Here is a 21,172-nt window from a genome sequence, read left to right as displayed (position 1 = left end):
TGTTTCCTCACCAGATGATGCTGAAATACAAGGATAAGAAATGGTACCAGCTCTGAGGATTCAGCAGACCTTCATATGAAGACAGTACATCCATCATCATCTCCGTTTCTTCTCCTCGTGTATGTTTCTCTCGAATGTCCAAAAACTGCCACGTACGCCCAGCACAAATTTTGTCGCGATAAGAGCTGGGTAAGGACAGTGGAGTCGGGAAGGAACGGCTCAGGCTAAAATTTCCTTCCCTTTTTGGTGGCGGTCGAGTTTCCTCTCCCCAAACAGAACGCCAGAGGTGACCCAACACCGGTGCTGCCCAGTCCTGTATTTTCATCAGCCATGCTGTCATTCTCACTGCCATTCTGAACTACAAAACAAAGGATTATGGGAGATATCGGAAAAAATGAGATGCTCACAAAGAAAGAACCGAAGTCTGCAGCTTTGCCAAGCGAAATGCTTCTGATAATCTGTCACTAGGGCAAGAATAGATTACGCGTCTAGTGTTATAATTTATGAAAGTTGCTTTGAGTATAATTTGGGTTTTGGATGGAGGTTATTGATCACATTAGCTATAGAAATGGCCAGATTGTCTTACATATACTGTATGATGTGATGAATTACTGTTTAATTTCATCTCTAAAGGGCTGGAAGTTGCTGTTTTAACCACATATCATGTGATTGTTTTGCCATTTCAATCTACAGGCAGACCTGGATGAGATCTGATCATGCATCACGTTTGTCCTTGTGTTCAGAGGACGTGTTGGTTTACACGGATCAGATCAGACTGATTTACAATGTATCTGTACACTGATTTTTTTTTTTTTAAGGTGAATCTCAAGATTGTAAAGGTCATGTTTTTTCTTGAAATCAAAAGAAAAAAGTGATATTTGAATTGTAAAGTTATTTTAGGTTTTACTGCCTTTATGCTAACGATAAAAAGATTATTACAGTAATTTTCTTTTTTATCTTTTGATTTTGATGTGAAATATGACCTGGCCATGTTTCGTGAGGTTCACCTAAAGATGTATGGGTATATAAATGTTGAATATATGCTGGTTATATACAAACAGAGACTTAAGAGAATGCAAATTATTTTTCTTGGTTATTTTTGTTGCAAGCGAGAAATCGGAAGCGCGAGGCATGAATTTCATTATGTGCCTTCTGATGATTGACATGCAAGGAACCTGTCGGACGCAACACCGTGCTGGTTGCTCGTATGCAAAACATTACCCACGATGCAACAGCTTCTCTGCTTCTGGATGAGGAAATGGGCAGAGCCTGAAGAGGACTCGCAGTGTGAGATTTCTTCTTCGGTGATTGTTGTCATCTTAAGTAAAGGACAGACGGATGTCAATTTGTTTTCTATATAAAGCCTTTTCAGCGGACTAATGCATGAGTTTGTCATCTCTCACGGAGAGTTGAATATAAAGCTGAATATCTCTGTGTGCTGCAGTGGATGTGACCAAGTACCACTTAATGTTTAATGCAACTTCATACCGTCGGTCCCTCCAGCTGTCTTTCAGAGGGGTTTCTTATCTGCCTTTGCTTTGCGACCCATGAATATATGCTAACCTCGGCCTGTGTGTGTGTTTGTGAACATACATGTATGCAAGAATATGTGTATGTTCACATTTATATCAACTTGGAGTGTGTTTGCGGGTCTTTTCTTTATGTATGAGGTGCAGGATATTGCTGCTATTTGTGTTAATTTAGGAACATCATGTTGTTGTTAAGTTTCCTATCAGGCATTTTTTTTATTTTTTGGTTTTTCACATTGCTGCCAAATGTTGTACATATTAATACTCTTGTCGACAAACTTGAGAGTGATGATGCGGTGACTCAAAGTGATTTCATGTCCATGACCTTATGAGACTCCAAAGAGTTGCTTTGCTGTAAATGTTATTCTCTCAGAAAGGAAAAGGTCCCTTGATTCTGCAAAATTCATTATTTTAAATACATATATATAGCGCCATGGTGTTTGTGTAAATATCTACCAAAATAGCAATTTGCAATGTTAACCATCTAAAAAAAATTAAATCTGGCTTATCTGCTTCATATATATTTTCTTTACTATGAGCAGTTGTGTGGTTTTGCACTATGTTTTATATTATAATGACATGAAAGTCATTTTATTGATATTTTTGTAGTTTGTATTGTAATTTTCTTTATTATTATTATTATTATTGTTATCTCTTTATTTTTGAAAATTTTGTTTCTTTGTGAAGGACCAAAACAAGACAGATGCTAAAGTGTCAATGGCAAACATCATGGGGTGCCTCACACTCTCACATTTGTCATCATTGCCAGTTTAATGATATATTTAAACATGAAATATATATATAAATTTGATTATTTACAAATGAATACTTTTATTATATTATTTGAAATGAAATGATGCATTTTAAGATGATAAATTTGTGTATGTATTGTCAATGAATCCGATTGGACACAGATATGATGACACTTTTACGGTGAGCCATCTGTTTGGTTGACTGAGAAGTGATGAATCTGAATATTTGAAATCATTGGCCGCCTTTGTACTGTTTGACCTCTGATTTGTTTTGCACAAGAGGCAGCATGAGATCTGGTGTTTACATACTTGAAGCATCCACCTACGTTCTGTTAGTCGATCATCATTTGTTGTTCATGCTAGTGAGATGTTTGTAATTGAACAAATCACAAGTATTTACTCTGTTATAATAGACAAAGCAAGATGTCCTTTCTTTAGACTACTCATAACATTGCTGTTTCAGTTCAGATTCATTCAACATTCACTGTACTACTGATAAACATGATATCCTAAAGGGTTTTTGGGGATAAATAATATGTGGGCTTGCCGGTTTTCTCCTCGAAGCTAATTTATTGTACAGTTTTATGAATCAGACTTTCACATGAATGTTTGTCTTAATCTGCTGCCACCCAACAATTTAGAAAACATGTTTATAGACATAACTGTGCAATTGGAAATAAATGTAAAAGAAAGATGGACTTGGTGCAGTTTTGGTTTGAAGAGGCTTTGCAGTATAAACTGTGGCCACTAGATGGTGCCGTTTCACAACACACTCAAAACATTTCATTGAATTTTGCTGTATGAACTGAAAAGATTCAAATAAATAAGATAAGTTTGGTTAACCATAGTAAGAACTTACATTTTTGAGAACACAAAACTACAACTATTGTCACAGGCAAGTGTCTGTGATTGGCAGAAATTTAATCTGGGATTGTAAACCACTCAATAAAGTAATGACTAAAGCAAACCACGAAGAATAAATAATTGTCTTATAAAACACATTATGTATCACCTAAGCAAACATCTATCTTAATGCATAAACTATTTTAAATATTTTCTCAAGCATTTATGCTTTGCATCATTATTTTTAAAGGGGACATTTCACATTACTTTTTTAAGATGTAAAATAAATCGTTGGTGTCCCCAGAGTATAGTTTTAGCTCAATACCACATATATTTATATATAAGCAAAATGTGACGTTTTGGGTGTGTCCTTTAAAATGCAAATGAGCTAATCTCTGCACTAAATGGCAGTGCCGTGATTGGATATTGCAGATTAGAGGACGGTATTATCCCCTTCTGACATCACAGGGGGAGCCAAATTTCAATGACCTATTTTTTCACATGCTTGCAGAGAATGGTTAACCAAAACTAAGTTACTGGGTTGATCTTTTAAACATTTTGATAGAAGCACTGGGGACCCAATTAGCACTTAAACATGGAAAAAGTCAGATTTACATGATGTGTCCCCTTTAATAATCATGTTTGCATTTAATAATATTTTATGGTACTGTATGGCTCTTACATCCCATACGGTAAAAAAAATATATTTGGCCAAAAATATGTTTTAAATATGTGTTAAATACATTTTTTTAGAAAGTAAAGCTTAGTTAAATATATTTTTGAATTTGAAAATATATCTAGTTTTAACCTTCATATATTAACATATATTTTAAAATGTATTTCAAAGACAACAAATACATATTTAATATGTCTAATTTTACAACCCATACGGCAAATATGTTTCTTGGCCAAATTATTAAAGTTTGTATAAAATGTATAAAGTATAAGCAAAAAATGTAAATATAAGTAAGTATAAAATATAAGATTATTTATATTTAAGTATATTTTTGCAGTTGAAAATATATATATATATATATATATATATATATATATATATATATATATATATATATATATATATATATATATATATATATATATATTAAAGCATTTATATTCACGTTGCATTGGAAGAAAAACTCTCTATGTTACAAACCTATAAACATAGGTTTGCAAAGTTAAAATTATATTTGAAAACATATTTTGTTGCATGGAATTTACTTATTTTAGTGACGCTTCGTACATTTTAGCTTAAATTAACCTGGAGATCATTTAATATTTGTTAAACTATGTGTATAAACGCCAAGTTTTTACAGATATACCTATTTATTTTGTGTCCTCCTGTATCTATAATTTAATGTTACGTTGGTTGCAAAAGATGCCTGTAGTTTCTAAACGCGCCGCAGTTCCGGATGCGTCCTGCAGGGGTCGCTAAAATCAACGCGAATAGATGAGCGCATCAGAATGAAGGGGAGGGAAACTTCAATTTGGCGTTTAGTGTTTCGCTGGATTACAAACCTCTCATACTGTGACTGCTTTTCTGTTACTCGCTGTCTCTGTTCACTGGAGGTTCAAAGAAATGGAAAACAGACCGACACACGAAATAAAGCGACTTTCTGAACGCGCGAATGTCATTGACACTGGATACAAACGCCACTTCATTTACTAATCAGCTGATGTTTGGAGCGCTACACTGTATCTCATTCTGCTTTACTGTATCTCATTCACTGTCTCGTTTTTATCTGCTACATCTGCTGTGAGGAACACGGTAGACGTCCATCATGAACTTGCAAGCCCCGCAACAATGAAAAGATGGATGTGCGATCAAAGAAACACGGGATAGATGTCGACCTTTATTGTGTTTCAAGTTATCTCTGAGGTAAATATTTACTTTCAACTTTGTTTTCATAAATGCAAACTAAATGAAATTAGGATTGGACCATTTAAGAAAGCATAAATCTTTGATTTTAAATATATACTAAGTAAAAAGTCTACTAGGTTTCCATTACAAATAACATTATGAATAAGCTTTTAAAATCTGTTATGTGGTGTGTTTGGGTCTTATTGCAGTAGGATTTAATGGGGTTCTGTTGGTTCTCATCCACTCATTTACAACCCATTACCCAGTAAAGTCCCATAGAGACCATTATAGTTTCCATCAAAACCATTGCAATTCCCACTATGACCATTAAAACCAATTTCTATGATGCTTTCTATTGGTTCTCATTAGGTTTGCTACCAGTGGCAGTGATAAAGCACCGACAACCAGAATGATGTGTCTTCTGTGCTTATAAATGGACTTTGGGAATGTCTAATCATTTGGGAATCATTTGGGAACGATGAACAACGGACCCACTATTGTGTACGAGTGGTTGAAAACCCTCCAGCTGTGCCAGTACGTGGAGTCATTTGTGGATAACGGATATGATGACCTGGAGGTGTGCAAACAGATAGGAGATCCTGACCTGGATGCTATAGGTGTCCTGACACCACACCACCGGGAGAAAGTCCTCCGAGCCGTGGAGCGACTCAAAGATGAGGACAGGAAGGTGAAACCAGGACTTTATTTCACTTTAGAGCCCCTTCCTCACGGCACGTACCCCCAGACATCTCAAATTAGTGACTGTAGGCAGAAATGCACCAAATCGTGGGTGAATTCTACCTGGGACAAACCCAGATCTGGTGATTTTAAAGCACCGGAGAATCACAAGGCACTGGTGGTTTATCCTAAACTCAAGCTGAAGATCATGATACGAGATAAACTTCTGAAGGATGGGATTGATCTGAGCGAAATGCCGTACTCGTATAAGGTGTGTAGTATAACTTTCTATTCCCCGAATGTGTTTGAACAGTACGGATGTTGACATTTTATTTTCTTCTTGAAAGGTTATGCGCTGGTTTGAAATTTGCCCACCTGGTGTCTGCGTTTATTGCCCTTTTGGGGGCATTAAAATCCTAGGGAGGTTTTGTCTGGAAAATGTCTCTTGTAAATGTCATCCGTTATTATATTTACCTGTTTATTAGAGGTTGACCCATATGAGTTTCTAATGGGTGTGCTGATATTGGTGTCTACAGGAGAGGGTGGTCAATAAGATGCATATTTTTATGCTGAAATATATTTCACTTGCATTTATTGACCTTCAAGGTTGTCTGTATTAAAGTTAAAGTTAGTGTCATTTCCTCTTCCACATCTCTGTGTTGCAGGTCATACAACTATTTAAATCCTAGGGTGCAAAAAGTCAAAATATTCAGAAAATCCCCTTTAAAGTTGTCCAAATTAAGTCCTTAGTAACACATATTACTACTAATAAATTAGGGCTGCATAACGATTAATCACGATTAATCATTTGCAGAATAAACTTTTTTGTTTACATCATATGTGTTTGTGTACTGTGTATAATAATTATGTATATGTGTACACACACACACACACACACACACACACACACACACACACACACACACACACACACACACACACACACACACATGCATGTATATCTTTAAGAAATGTTTACATGTGTATATACATTTGTACATTTTATATTATATATAAATACTTAAAATAAAATATTTTTTTTCTTAAAGTTATACATGCATGTGTGTGTATTTATATATACATAAATATCATACACAGAGTACACAAACATATATGATGTAAACAAAAACTTTTATTCTGCAAACAATTAATCGCGATTAATCTTTATGCAGCCCTAATTTATTAGTAGTAATATGTGTAACTAAGGACTTAATTTGGACAACTTTAAAGGGGATTTTCTCAATATTTTGACTTTTTGCACCCTCAGATTCAAATAGTTGTATGACCTGCAACACAAAGATGTTGAAGAGGAAATGATTAATCGCGATTAATCGTTATGGAGCCCTATAATAAATACATTTTTATATATTTACGGGAGGAAATGTACAAAATATCTTTATGGAACATGATCTTAATGTCCTAACGATTTTTGGTATAAAAAATGTATAATTTTGACCCATACAATGTATTATTGGCTATTGCTACAAATATACCCTGGCGATTGGTTTTGTGACCAACCTATTTTGATGCTGACACAGGGTGGAACGACGCATCTGTTATTCAGTTATTTGGACGCAGTTATTGGCCCATGCAACTATTCAGTTGCCCACAGCGGGCACAATATGGTATCACAAATGTTCAGCTAAGTTTTGGCATTTATTTTTAGCTGCTGGTCTTTTGTGGTATGCCTAATGCTTGTATGTAATGTTTACTGCATGACAGTTTTATTAACTAAACACATTCGAGTATTGGAGAAGCTCTGTTGTAGTCACGATTCAGTGGGGATGCGAAAGCAGACGAGTTTTAGGTCTAATCGATAACCCCGAGAACAACTGCTGTCTTCCATTAATTATACTAATAGGTCTGTGTTTATCTTAAAGAGACAGTAACCTCAATTAACTGACTTAAGTCTGTGTCATTACCGTTAATCAAACAACCCAAGACAAAGAGAAAATCACTTCTGTAGCTCGTAAAAAATAATAATTATATTTCATTTATACAATCAAGACAGTGTTATTATTCATTTGATTTGATTTTTGTACCTTTGTCAGATTTAGACCTTGCTTAATGTGCAACTTTGTGTTTTTTATTATCCGAACCATGAGTTTTGTGATCCTTTACTGTGGGTTTACACCAGACGCGAGTTCAACGATTTGCGCGAGTAGATTACGTATACAAAGTCAATGCAAAGATGCGATCAGACGCGTCCTCACGTGGGGCGATGCGAATGACGTAAACATGCGCTATTAGCCTCAAACGCGTCTTCGCCCAAATTGAAAATATTGAACTCGAGCGAAAAATTAGCATGACACAAAGTTAAATCCCACGAGTAATCTAGAGTGAGTAACGCGATGCCCCGTGTTTAGTGTGTACATAGCATTACACCCCTAGTCATCGTCTGAGACAATGTTGTGACAAAACACGCTCTGTAGAGCAGTTTGTCCATTTAGGGCTACTGTAGAAACATGTTGGCGCAAAATGGCGACTTCGGTGTATGTAGATAAAAACGGCTCATTCCAAGGTAATAAAAACAATACATTTCTTTATTTAAGGTCTTTATACATCACTGATACTAATATAGTTATGTATATTATATTTCATTACTGTCAAAAGATCATCCTAAAGTTACAAAATGTACCTTTAATCTACAGCAAGGCTTTTGCTTCTAAAACAAACCGATTTTGTTTTAAATATGTTTATGGACTAATGCTACGTACACACCAAACGTGGGGCATTGCGTTGCTTGCTCTGGATTTCTCGCGGGATTTGGCTTCGTGTCGTGCGGATTTTTTTGCTCGAGTTGAATATTTTCGGCTTGGCCGAGGACGTGTTTGAGGGCGGATGGCGCGAGTTTTTGCGGCAAATGCACAACCTATATCGCATCAATCGCTTCGCCCTACGCGAGGACGCGTCTGATCGCATCTTTGCATTGACTTTGTATGTAATCTACTTGCGCAAATCATTGAACTCGCATCTGGTGTGAACTCACAGTAAGACGACACAAATGCTGATTAAGAAATATATTATAGAGTATCATATTTTCAATTAATAGCTTTAAATGAATCAGTCAAGCCCCTCCTCTGCTTTTATAAAGTTTTTGAATGCATATTTGTCCTCATCATTTAAGGCTATGTGATAAACCGTGTTCATTTTTAAAAGATGGTCTTGTCTCACATCAGTCTGTAGACCACTCATCACGAGTCTCTCACTGACCCACCGCCGCTTTTGTTCTGTTTGGAGTCCTGCATGTCTCCATTATCTCTCTCGTGACAGGTGACTCCATCGCGGTTTCAGCTTGAAAGCCGTTCAATGTCCCACGCCATGCCGAAGTCTTCATTATCATTACTGCTATTTGCATTTGTAAAGAGTGGCCCACTTTTAAAAGGTGTTCCCTTGCTTCCCTGGTTTTACAGAATGCAAACCCGCTGCTTCCCAGATTGTCTTGCAAATTGAATGAATGCTTGTGTGCAGCATCTAACAACAGCGGTAAACCTGATTTAAACACGGTTTGGTATATTTACCAGTGTTTTTCCTCAAAAAATGACAATTATGTCAAGATTTTGTGAAGAATATTTTAAAGAGCAAGTCTGAAACACTCCTATAAGGAGAAAGAAACATTGAAATAATGCATTAGTGTGTCCTTATGGATCATTTCCCCTTTGTAATTCTGAAAGAAATTTAGTTTAATTTAACACCAAGGTGAACACAGAAATTTTATTTTGTGGCGGGTCTATAACTCATTGTAACTTGGATGATATCCTGCAGGGCAAATCGATTGAAGCTTTCTATGAGGGGAACGCTGGAGAGATCGCTTTTGTCTTTGGATTATAGGCTTGAAAGTGGGAACTTGATTTTGAATGCTGCTCCACGTTTGGTTCTCATTGCGTCTGTCTGGATGAAAACGAGTGACCGGCATTACGAATGGATGGACGTTCCTGTACTGCGGTGCTTGAATGAAATGCTCTTTCTTGGCATGTCACAAAAAAGTATTTGGTGTAGCTGAAGCATGGGTGGTAATAGATGAATGCTGTAAGGAGAAATCATCAATTGCATATTTTTTTGCATACTTATGAATGACTCCAAAGCAGACTGTCCTTCTAAATAACAACTTAGTTGCCTGATTTTTATTCTGCGCTGTGCTGTTTTAGGGACGTCTTGTAAGTGCTGTTATGCACCTGTGCTTTTGGAAATTGCTCAAGTTTGTTAATGTTTGATACTTGTCTTAGACTATAAAGTTAAAGCATTATTATAAAGATAGTTTTACAGAATTAAACATTTGTGCATCTATAGTCTTGTATTCAGAATGAAATGACTGAGGGGGCATGTGAAATTTTTGAGGGGGCTTAACCTTATACCATCAATGATACACTGAGATCTCGCTTTAGAAAGACATACTTTTATATGCAGCGGTCCATAAAACACTCCATACGCAACTGCACAGCACAGGTAACCAGAAACTCACTGAATACAAAAATGAAACAGAGGGGGCACAAATCAGATCTGAGGGGGCAATGCCCCCTTTTGCCCCCTCGTGGCGCCGGGCCTGCTTGTATTGTAACCTGTGCCATTGACTCGAGCCATTGAGTAACCAGCTACAGTAGAAGTGTAAAGATCAGATTTAATAGCGCTATGGTGGTTTGAATTTCTTTGCCACATTTTCAAAATAAATGATGCTTTGGACATCTGTAAGGTTGCATTATTAAACACCTAAATATCATTAGTGGCGTCTAGATCAGCACTGTATTTTATTTTTTTGGCAGCTTGATAGATGAGTTAAAGTCAGACTGAGGTGGTTTGGTTACGCAAGTCAATTACATTTGTAAAATTTAGGTTAAATTGTCATTGGATAATCCACTGGGAATGGAGGCACACATGGCTCTGTGTACACAGCTGCTGTCGCTGAATGAACTTCTTAAGCGCTGTTTCGGAGCCCTGATCTGTTTACAAGACATAATGCTTTCATGAATATTGTTTTATTTCTCAGGAGATCTGTTTTAGTTCTGGGTATCTCTGAAATGCCGGCTTACTTTAATACTATTCTTTTTAGGGCTGCATAACGATTAATCCCGACTAATCGTTTGCAGAATAAAAGTTTTTGTTTATATCATGTATGTGTATGTGTGTATAATAATATATAAATACACACATATGAATATGTTTAAGAAATATTCTTAAAATATTTGTATGTGTGTTTGTTTGTAGATACATAATTATTATATACAGTACACACACATATATGATGTAAGCAAAACTTTTATTCTGCAAACGATTAGTTGTGATTAATCGTTATGCAGCCCTAATTATTTTTATAGTATATTAAGAGTTAAGAAGTTTTATTAGTGCATTTTTAATATATATTTCTATAATGATTTGTGCATAAACTTGCGGGCACAATGCTAGGGATATCCTGTCACTAAGCTTTACTAAAGGGTTGCTACTAGTGGCTTTCATGATGGTGTTCCTGCTGAATAGTAATATAACGTGTAAATATGAGCAATAGTGAAAGCACCTGCACGCACTAACCATTAAATCTGTCATATGAATGAATGTTCCTGGTGTGATGTCTGCTGTGATGTTTATCTCCAGGTGACCCAAGGGTGAGAGGTGATTCCACAGCTGTGACCCCAGCAGTAGGGATTACTTGAGTTCGAGGGATTACCACCCAATGTGGCTGTCATTTCACATGAACTTGTGGCCTTAATAGAGTATCAGGGGTTTAAACCCACTTAGACATCTGACTGTGAATGACTGATGTTGTGAGTCATTACGTTAGCTGGGTTTCCATCTAAACGTGAAGAGTATCTTTTCAACCGAAAAGAAAACTAAGGCGAATTCGGTACATTTCCATTCAGTTCTTCGAGGGGATGACAGTGATATTGGTAACCTATTAACCAACACTAAACTAAACTAGGCAATAAGCTGAACTTATGATATTATGCAGTGCCTGAAAATAGTCCCCAGCTATTGAAAGTTACCAAGGGGACTATTTTCGGCTACTGCGTAATATCATTGCGCCTCCTGTAGCCATGTTACGGCAGCAAAGTCCTTGATTATTACGCCAGAATAAGAGTATAGTTCCTAGCCATATCTGCCTAGAAAATTGCAACTTTTAATTTTCCGTCTGTCTTAGTACACGATGTAACTACAGAAGAGTCAAGTTTTAAATAGGAAAAATATCCAAACTCTTTGGTTATTTTTTAGCGCAATGCTAATGGTCTAATCAGATTCAATTGATTATGATAACCTATGCTAAAAGTGGTACCGCCAGACACGGAGATCAGCTCCAAAATGGTAAAAATCAAGAGTTTAACTAGGGGAGCTGGAAAATTTTTATATTTTCAAAAAAAGTGGAGTGTCCCTTTAAACCTTTGACAGAATACAAACAAGGACATTGAAATATGTGCGGGCGCTGTCGTGGAGTCAGAGAAAGACATCATAATATAAAGGAGAATTTTTAAACAGTGGGTTGCAATGATGATTGTTTATTGATTCACTTGTTTAAATGACGCGTTAAAAGCGCAGAGAAAGCTCACCTTCATTGTACTTTGCTTTCTTGAATGCGCAAACGGTGCACTGGCCGCATGCTCTTTAAAACTATCAACCAAGGAAGCCTTTTTAAAATGTTTATTTTACTATTACTTTGTTTAAAGAAAAATGAAAAGGAAAAAAACTTCTCTTTAGATAGATTATACCTTTTCAGGTGGGTGCTGGATTGAAAAAGTTTGGGAAACCCTTATGTATAAGTTTCAAACAACTCTTTTCAACCACACAATTTCATTACTATTTCTTTTCTGCATTATATACAGTATTCAAAATATTAAATTATCACAGAAGTACTAAGATAATTATGGAGCCCCTAAGGGGACATGGAGCAAAAATTAAATAAAGTTTAGTTTCGCGTGCGCTTGTGAAACTATCGCATGCTCACGTAAAACTTTCACGTGGTCACGTGAAGCTAGCACGTGCGCACGTGAAACTAGCATGTGCGCACGTGCTAGTTTCACGTGCGCACGTGCTAGCTTCACGTGACCACGTGAAAGTTTTACGTGAGCATGCGATAGTTTCACAATATATTATGGAGTAAAAAAATCTAAAGTTTAGTTTCACGTGCGCACGTGAAAGTTTCACGTGCGCACGTGAAAGTTTCACGTGCGCACGTGAAAGTTTCACGTGCGCACGTGAAAGTTTCACGTGAGCACGCAATACTTTCACGTGAGCACGCAATACTTTCACGTGACCACGCAAAACTACACTTTTTAAAAAAATTCTGCACATGAAGGTTTCGCGTGAGCACATGAAAGTTTCACGTGAGCACATGAAACTAAACTTTAGATTTTTTACTCCAATGTCACCTTAGGGGCTCAGCAGATAATAACTTACAGTTTAACATATAAACACTAATGTTAAACTGTCCACTAAGGGCAAACACCTTCTTTCACCCAGTAATAAAACATATATTTATTAGTTGGTCATTGAATATTTCAGATTTATTAAAAATAATTCAAACCAATTAAACATTTTTAAAGAGATTTCTGATTTTGTGAAATAATCGTGATCTCCATTTAAAAAAAAAACTTATGCAAGAATTGACAAGTGGATGACGTCAAAATACATTAAGAGTGATATGAAATTAGACTGCTTTGTATGATTTCTCGAATTTCTCTCGTCGTACTTTGGTGTCAACTGTTCTTGCGGCATCGAATGAAGTCGAACACACCTATTATTTGCATAAACTCTTTCACATACAACAAAAACAACTTATGCAAGTAGGGATGCACCGATATGGAAATTTTGGCCGATACCGAGAACCGATAACTCTTTATATTTGGGGGCTGATAACCGATATATATATAGGCCGATAAATATTCATATTAATTTCACAATGGAAAAACTCCCAGACCGCGGACATCTTGTCTTTGCGCTAGACTAGCATACTCTTCTTAAGCCCGCAACATGTGTCATCTTCGTGCTATGTCACAGAATCAAAACTCCACATGGCCAGCAATGAGCAAGTGAAGTGGTTCAACAAACCAAAATAATCCATAATTTATCGGCTTTCATTTATCGGCCTAATTTTGCTATCAGACCGATAACCGATAATATTAAAAATAAGCAGTTATCGGCCGATAACGATATGTCGGCCGATATATCGTGCATCCCTATATGCAAGTTGCGAGCATAAAAACTTTATTGCGAATTAAGGATTTTTTAAAAATTTGGTGTTTCTGATGCAATACTATAATATGCGCATAAAAACAGGGCGATGGAAATTAGCTGTTGTTGTTGTCGATGGTTTCTATGTCCGCTTGGGCAAACAAAATCATGCTTGATTTCTAGAGGAACAAAGATAAGGGATAAAATATTTCCCTTGTAGGAAGAACACACATACAGGATTCGGACAGATTAACATTGTCGCAAATGTGCCAGATGCTTATTATTTTTAATATGAAAATCAACAAATCATTGTTAGCAAAACCTTTGGTTTCATGTTAAAGCAATTAAATTCTGGTGGTTGATGGTTTGTAAATAGTTTTTCAAAGCTTGCTTTGGAAACAGCTCGTGTCTGGTTTGTTTAAGCACTTAAGTACTGAAATTATGACTGAAGAGAAACCACATATAGCTCGCCTGTGCGGTCATCCCAGCGGATGCCCATTAAACATCCTTAAAATCGAGTAAATCCTGTATAAAAATGGGTTAAAAAGAAATGGATTGGCCAAACCTCATTTGTAGGACAAACTCTCAGGCGAAAAGCACAGAATCAATGTTGATGGACCTTATTTGGTGGTTGTAACCGGTTGATGGTGGCTTTTTTGTCTGTTGTACAACCCAATCAATTTGTGTTGCTCATCTCTGTCCACTTTCATGCATGGATGGTCAGAACGGACACACAGCTTATCCCTTTAACTGTGTTAGTAAAACAATTATTGTAATCTACAGTACGAGTGTTGTAAATGAGCTAACAGCTTGTGCTTCAGCTCTGTGCGTTTCAATGAAATCACAACGCCTCTTTAGTGGATTACAGTACCAACCGTAAAACATCAATCTCTATAGTACCAAATGTCTGGAGCAGATGATGTGATTGTATCTATCTAGTTGTGTCTGTGCAGTAAAAACATTGAAGAAATTGCTTTGCATTGCCTTGTAGAGGTTTGTGAGCTTGATAACATTAATTTGGCTATAGTGTGTAAGATGATGTGCAGCTTTGCAACTGGATGATTTTGATCTGCGTTCAGCGTCTGTTTTGCATTTATATGAGCAGACAGACGGGATTTAGATCCTCTTTAATTCAAGCACTTTAGTTGAGCAAACACAGCTGTGTAGAGCAATGTTACGCGGCTGCAGCGAGAGAGCACTTCAAAATCACTTACAACACAAACACACTGAAAATATAAATGGTTTTATCTCATCTTTTAGTTACATTTATGATTTGGCAGATGCCTTTATAGTGAGTCCAACCTGTACATTTTATCAATAAAGGTCGCCACACACACATTATTATAAGATAATCGGGTCGAATTTGTGCCGATATTCCATCTTATGTCAGTCCTATACACTCATCTAAAGGATTATTAGGAACACCTGTTCAATTTCTCATTAATGCAATTATCTAATCAACCAATCACATGGCAGTTGCTTCAATGCATTTAGGGGTGTGGTCCTGGTCAAGACAATCTCCTGAACTCCAAAGTGAATGTCAGAATGGGAAAGAAAGGTGATTTAAGCAATCTTGAGCGTGGCATGGTTGTTGGTGCCAGGCGGGCCGGTCTGAGTATTTCACAATATGCTCAGTTACTGTGATTTTAACACACAACCATTTCTAGGGTTTACAAAGAATGGTGTGGAAAGGGAAAAACATCAAGTATGTGGCAGTCCTGTGGGCGAAAATGCCTTGTTGATGCTAGAAGTCAGAAGATAATGAGCCGACTGATTCAAGCTGATAGAAGAGCAACTTTGACTGAAATAACCACTCGTTACAACCGAGGTATGCAGCAAAGCATTTGTGAAGCCACAACACGCACAACCTTGAGGCGGATCGGCTACAACAGCAGAAAACCCTACTGGGTACAACTCATCTCCTCTAGGATAAAGAGGCTACAATTTGCACAAGCTCACCAAAATTGGACAGTTGAAGAAATGTTGCCTGGTCCGATGAGTCTCGATTTCTGTTGAGACATTCAGATGGTAGAGTCAGAATTAATAAACAGAATGAGAACATGGTTCCATCATGCCTTGTTACCACTGTGCAGGCTGCTGGTTGTAGTGTAATGGTGTTGGGGATGTTTTCTTGGCACACTTTAGGCCCCTTAGTGCCAATTGGGCATCGTTTAAATGGCCTACCTGACCATTGTTTTTGACCATGTCCATCCCTTTATGACCACCATGTACACATCCTCTGATGGCTACTTCCAGCAGGATAATGCACCATGTCACAAAGCTCGAATCATTTCAAATTGGTTTCTTGAACATGACTATGAGTTCACTGTACTAAAATGGCCCCCACAGTCACCAGATCTCAACCCAATAGAGCATCTTTGGGATGTGGTGGAACGGGAGCTTCATGCCCTAGATGTGCATCCCACAAATCTCCATCAACTGCAAGATGCTATCCTATCAATATGGACCAACATTTCTAAAGAATGCTTTCAGCACCTTGTTGAATCAGTGCCACGTAGAATTAAGGCAGTTCTGAAGGCGAAAGGGGGTCAAACACAGTATTAGTTTGGTGTTCCTAATAATCCTTTAGGTGTGTATGTAAAGTTCCAATCGTCTTTGTGGTTGTACTGATTATCTTATCTGATTTTCCTGTGGTGTGTTAAGAGAGATTGAATCTGCTCAGATGCATGTCAGAGGCTCTCCGATCACAAATAAATATTCAACATGTGGGAACAAAACTGTTGAATCATTGATTTTTTTTTGTCTTCGTGTTTGTGGTTTTTAAAAATCTTTAACTGTGGCCCTGGAAATCAAACTCACAACCTTTTGCACTGCTAACGCAATGCCTTAACATTTGAGCTATGGGAACACCCATGTTCAGGTGTTCCCAAACTTTTCATTTCGCAACCCACGTAAACAACTTCATAGTCTAGTATACTAAATAGTATAGTCTATCTCACGACTCACCACAATACTTTAAAGTGGAAATCTGGAGAAATGCATATACTACACACGCACCAAAATATCTTATGGTATATTAGTTGTCTCCAACATGGTGCCCGCGGGTCAGAGTCTGTGAGGTGCCCGCGAAAGCACATTCTATTAAGTCTCAATTGTAATATTTATTTATTGCAAATTTTTATATTAGCTTAGCTTCTTTTATGTATGTTAACATTTTAAACAATGATAAAACATATTAACAAGTCAGATAAAATAGAATCAACAAGTAAAACAAAAACATTTTGAGTAGATAAATATCAAAAAGTAGCCCTCCAGATTGTTTTATCCATTTTGGAAGCCCTTGCACACAAAAAGTTTGGAGACCCCTGTTATTATGTCAAAATCTTTGTCATTGCTAGACATTAATTCAACTAAAATGTTTGTGGTTTTATTTACTGTAGCACCACAGCCAAGTGACTTTTCACAACCCAGTTTGAAAACCTGTTGTAGTTGATGGTCAATAGTTTTTATTATTTTATTTAAATCTTACAACATTCACCATCTCTAAAATTACTACAATTTCTTGTTAAAGTTACCACCAAGGCCGTGTGGGCAGAAAAAATAATCTTAAAGAACTATTTTTACAATTTCTAAAGAAAGTTGTCAGGGCTGTTTCCAGATTCAGACTGTAGCTCTAATCTTAGTACATAGCGTAGAGAACTGCAGATTCAAAGATGTTTTTTTAACATGTGTATACATTTTAGACTGGTAAGTATCATGTGTGTCTCAGTCATCATTATGTTGTTCAAATGTTGTAATTTTTAAAGGTTAACCTGCTTTCATCTTGTGTGTGGAGGATCTCTGAGATGACAAGAGTGTATGGAAACTGTTAGTTATCTCTGTAGTGCTGATGGGACGCTCTATCATTGCTTTCTTTCCATTGGCATACAGCCAGTATGACCAGCAGCAGTTAGACACGAGACACGAGAGTTAATCTCGTGCCAAATCCAGAGCTGCTGTTAGACTCTACAGCACATCATTTACATTCATGCATTTGGCAGATGCTTTTTATCCATAGCTTTTATATTTTATCTGTGTTTCTTGGGATCAAACTCGCAACGTTAAATCCGCTTAATCCCGGCCTCAGGTTTGTTAGCAGAATCTTTTAACAGCACGTGATTTTTTCGGCAAAGTCCTCTAAGTGCAAGGAAGACGAAAGTGAAATTACTGCGGTTCACATTCAAACTTGCTTCCCTTGTGAGTACTTTAGCCGTTTCTCAATGCCAAGGAAGGATCCTCAGAATTTCGAGGATGCTGCGTCATCAACATCCGTCGAAGGACTGTTCCAATGTCGAGGATCCTCGGAATTGCAACCAAGGACTGAGTCCTTCGTTTGAGAAATATCCCATATAAAGGCATGTGCGCAGGGACGAAAGCACACATTTTCATTGATGTAATGACGCAAGGACATGTTCCATTTACGTGTTCTTCGAATGCTAAAGAGGAGCCTCGCGTAGCCTCTGAAGGAAGTGACTTGTAAGGACTAATCCTGCCAAGGAAGTATTCTTGACATTGAGAAACGGCCTTTGACCTAAATACAACCTGAATGTGGCAGCACATGCATCACAGCGCCCCCTAATGTGTGCTTCAGTTTTTAATTTTTACTTTTTGAATTCTGACTTTTATCATCTGCAATGTTTCTAGTTGCCTCTTTAGTGATTTTGTTTACTATTTCTTGTCCAAAAAAGTTTATTTTTTTGTCAAAAAAGCTTGCATGCGCAACAAAAGACAGTAAAAAATTTTAAATACCAATGAAATTACTAAAGTGACATTTTGTGAAAGTAAGGCATTTTAATTACTGACTAATAACATTGTCATTAACTCTTTTCTCGCCATTGAAGAGTTATCTTGTCAATTAAGCGAAAACGTTTCCCTGCCATTGATGAGTTTTTACGGCAATCAATTTTCCGGTGTTATCCACTAGGTGGTGCTCTTACACAGCTTAGAAAACAATAAAGCATCCACTGATCCAAAAACACTAAAAACTTTGTGTTTGTTTTGATCATCGCTCTGAATCTGATCTCTGACAACATTCATTTACAAAAATGCAATAATCTCAGCTTTTTGCTCAAAATATGACATTTTTGAAGGGGTAAATAAAGAGAACAAATAAAGATAGGATTAAAAGTTTAAAAGCGGAGGGTCTGTTTTCTTTCATTTTATATATTGTATTAAACGTTAAACATTGCTGGAACTGGCTGGACTGAACATAAACATAAGAGTAAAAAATGCTCATTTACAAGAAAACATGTGATATGCACTTAGAGGGTTTTGCATCTGAACTTCATATTACATTTGAGTCTTGCAATCTTGTTTCCCTGAAGTCAGACTTATTAATTATTTGATATATTGAATCATCTTTTGTGTGGTGTCTGTTCCTCCAAGAGAAATTAAAAGATTTACTGTAGGTCATACTGCCATGAGAAGATAAGTCCAATTTGTACATTTTAACTTCTATTATATAGTATATTCACTTCACTAGTTCATCTGCAAGGCAGCTACAGGTGCAAAACAAACAGAGTTGTTCACAACCATACATACATGTGACAAAGACAAACCCGCATAATGAGCATACTGTACTTTTCCGCCGAATTCACATGTAAATATTCTCTTTGTCACACAGAGCCGGGGCTCCAGGGAAGTGTCCTGTCAAACAAAACCCTCCGATTGGACAAATCCCTGCTGCCACTTCCAGAACAATGGAAAACTCCGGTGTACTACTGTATGAGCGACAGACGTGATCTTCAGGCTGGTGTGAAGGATCAGTCTGTAGTTTCTGCTCTTATTAAGTCCGTGGACAGTTTTTGAGTAAATCTGTGAATAGATCCCGCGGCCCCTCGCTTCCTTACAGCTGACAGCTGTGTGTGTCTTTTCAGACGGCCGTTTGTGAGATATAAAGCTCATGGCGTGTTTGACCTCCATTCTTTAGGGTATAATAAAGTCTGCCTCTGTTTCAGAGCGACAGCTTAAGCTCAGCATATAAAGATGAACTCATACAGCTGTTTTTTTAGCCAGAAATAGTTCATAACTTAATTTTGATTTGTTATAGAGTTTAGCATCTCTGAAAGAGAAGTGCTTTTAGTCATTTTGGTTTTTGAAAACATGTGCATTTAATGTCTTGGTTTTTAAAACGTAAGCGAGTTCTTTGATGGATTATGAACCCGGTTGCACTGTAACACCTTCGCTCAGATTTACGGCCGCTCCCCTCACATCCCAGAATAAGCGTGAAGGAGAGAAAGTAATCTGCTTTGTCCGACGCGTCTCTCTCACACCTCTTGCTCTCTTTGAGGGTTTAGTGAAGAGGCTGAACCCGAGACCCGTGTGTGCGTTTTTTTGGGGGGGATGTGCACTCGCACATCATAGTCGGCACATATTCTCACATCCTGCTGGTTAGGCAGCGTAACCATGGCAACACAAATGCCTGGGGTCTGTGTGATTTAGCCTGAAGGCTGACAGAATGTGCAGCCATAATGTGTCCTCGGTTCCTCTCGCCGGGACCGGTGAAACGCTCCTTTTGGGTGTGGGATGTCCGCACGAATCTACGCAGATTGCCCAGCCATCCCGTAGAGTCACAAGATCAAGTTATTCCTTAAAATCCGATCTAGTCATCCTGGACATACACACGAAAATAAATCATTTTTTTAATCATTAGAATTCCACAAAATATTTGTGTACAAATGTATTTTTTCATTTCATAAGTTTGGTCAGATTAAGCCCTCTTCTGCAAATCGTTTTGCTTTTAAAGTACAACAAAGTAAACACACACACACACACACACACAATCAAAATCCCATTTGGAGGCTCAAGATGGGTAAATTTAGCTGTCTGGCAGGCATACGGTTGTCTCACACCTTTTCAGGACATCAGACGGGCCTTTATAGCCGACCACCTGTCCTCCAATCACCTCTACACACACAGGGAAACAAAAAGCTTGTTCTCACATCTGGATCTATATTTGCTCTTCCTTTCTTTGTCCCCATTTTTTGACACTCGCATCAAAATGTTTCTTGTAGAACAGTGGTCAGTGTGGACCGAGAGGAAGCAGCAATGTGTTTCTCATGTACGACTTCCCTCTGGAGACCACAGATGATGCAGAGATGTAAGCTGAAGGGACGGCAAGAACAAATCTGTCATCGTTTCTAAGGCTATTGCTGGAATACACTCTTAAATATATAGGTGCTTCGTGATGCCATAGAAGAACCATTTTTGACTAAAAGGAACCTTAAAAGAACCCTTAACATCCATGAAAAAGGTTCTTGAAAGAAATGGTTCCTAAAGAATTGGTTCCTCCAAGAATCTTTGACTGAATGGGGAACCAAAGATGGTTCTTGCTGTGCACTTTTTTCTTTTAAGAG

The 21,172-nt window shown here is 37.4% G+C and overlaps 2 protein-coding genes across 7 annotated transcripts in view; both read left to right on the top strand.

Moving 5' to 3' along the window:
* Nucleotides 1-2,979, top strand: part of stxbp5b (syntaxin binding protein 5b (tomosyn)) — a 40,285-nt gene extending 37,306 nt beyond the window's left edge. For all 5 annotated transcript variants that reach the window (XM_073869919.1, XM_055171506.2, XM_055171505.2 and 2 more), the window contains one exon: nucleotides 15-2,979. In XM_073869919.1, coding sequence (XP_073726020.1) covers nucleotides 15-56 — 42 coding nt within the window. In that variant the 3' untranslated portion in view covers nucleotides 57-2,979. The remainder of the gene's footprint in view (nucleotides 1-14) is intronic.
* A 1,595-nt stretch (nucleotides 2,980-4,574) lies between these two features.
* The window catches only part of sash1b (SAM and SH3 domain containing 1b), a 92,746-nt gene continuing 76,148 nt past the window's right edge, over nucleotides 4,575-21,172 (top strand). For both annotated transcript variants that reach the window (XM_055172024.2, XM_055172023.2), the window contains exons 1-2: nucleotides 4,575-5,003; nucleotides 5,355-5,934. In XM_055172024.2, the coding sequence (XP_055027999.2) occupies nucleotides 5,464-5,934 (471 nt within the window). In that variant the 5' untranslated portion in view covers nucleotides 4,575-5,003; nucleotides 5,355-5,463. The remainder of the gene's footprint in view (nucleotides 5,004-5,354; nucleotides 5,935-21,172) is intronic.

Source organism: Misgurnus anguillicaudatus, chromosome 7 (genome assembly GCF_027580225.2).
Source record: "Misgurnus anguillicaudatus chromosome 7, ASM2758022v2, whole genome shotgun sequence".
Taxonomy (NCBI): domain Eukaryota; kingdom Metazoa; phylum Chordata; class Actinopteri; order Cypriniformes; family Cobitidae; genus Misgurnus; species Misgurnus anguillicaudatus.
The sequence above is the reverse complement of the archived record's forward strand: the minus strand, read 5'-3'. Positions and strand labels throughout refer to the sequence as shown.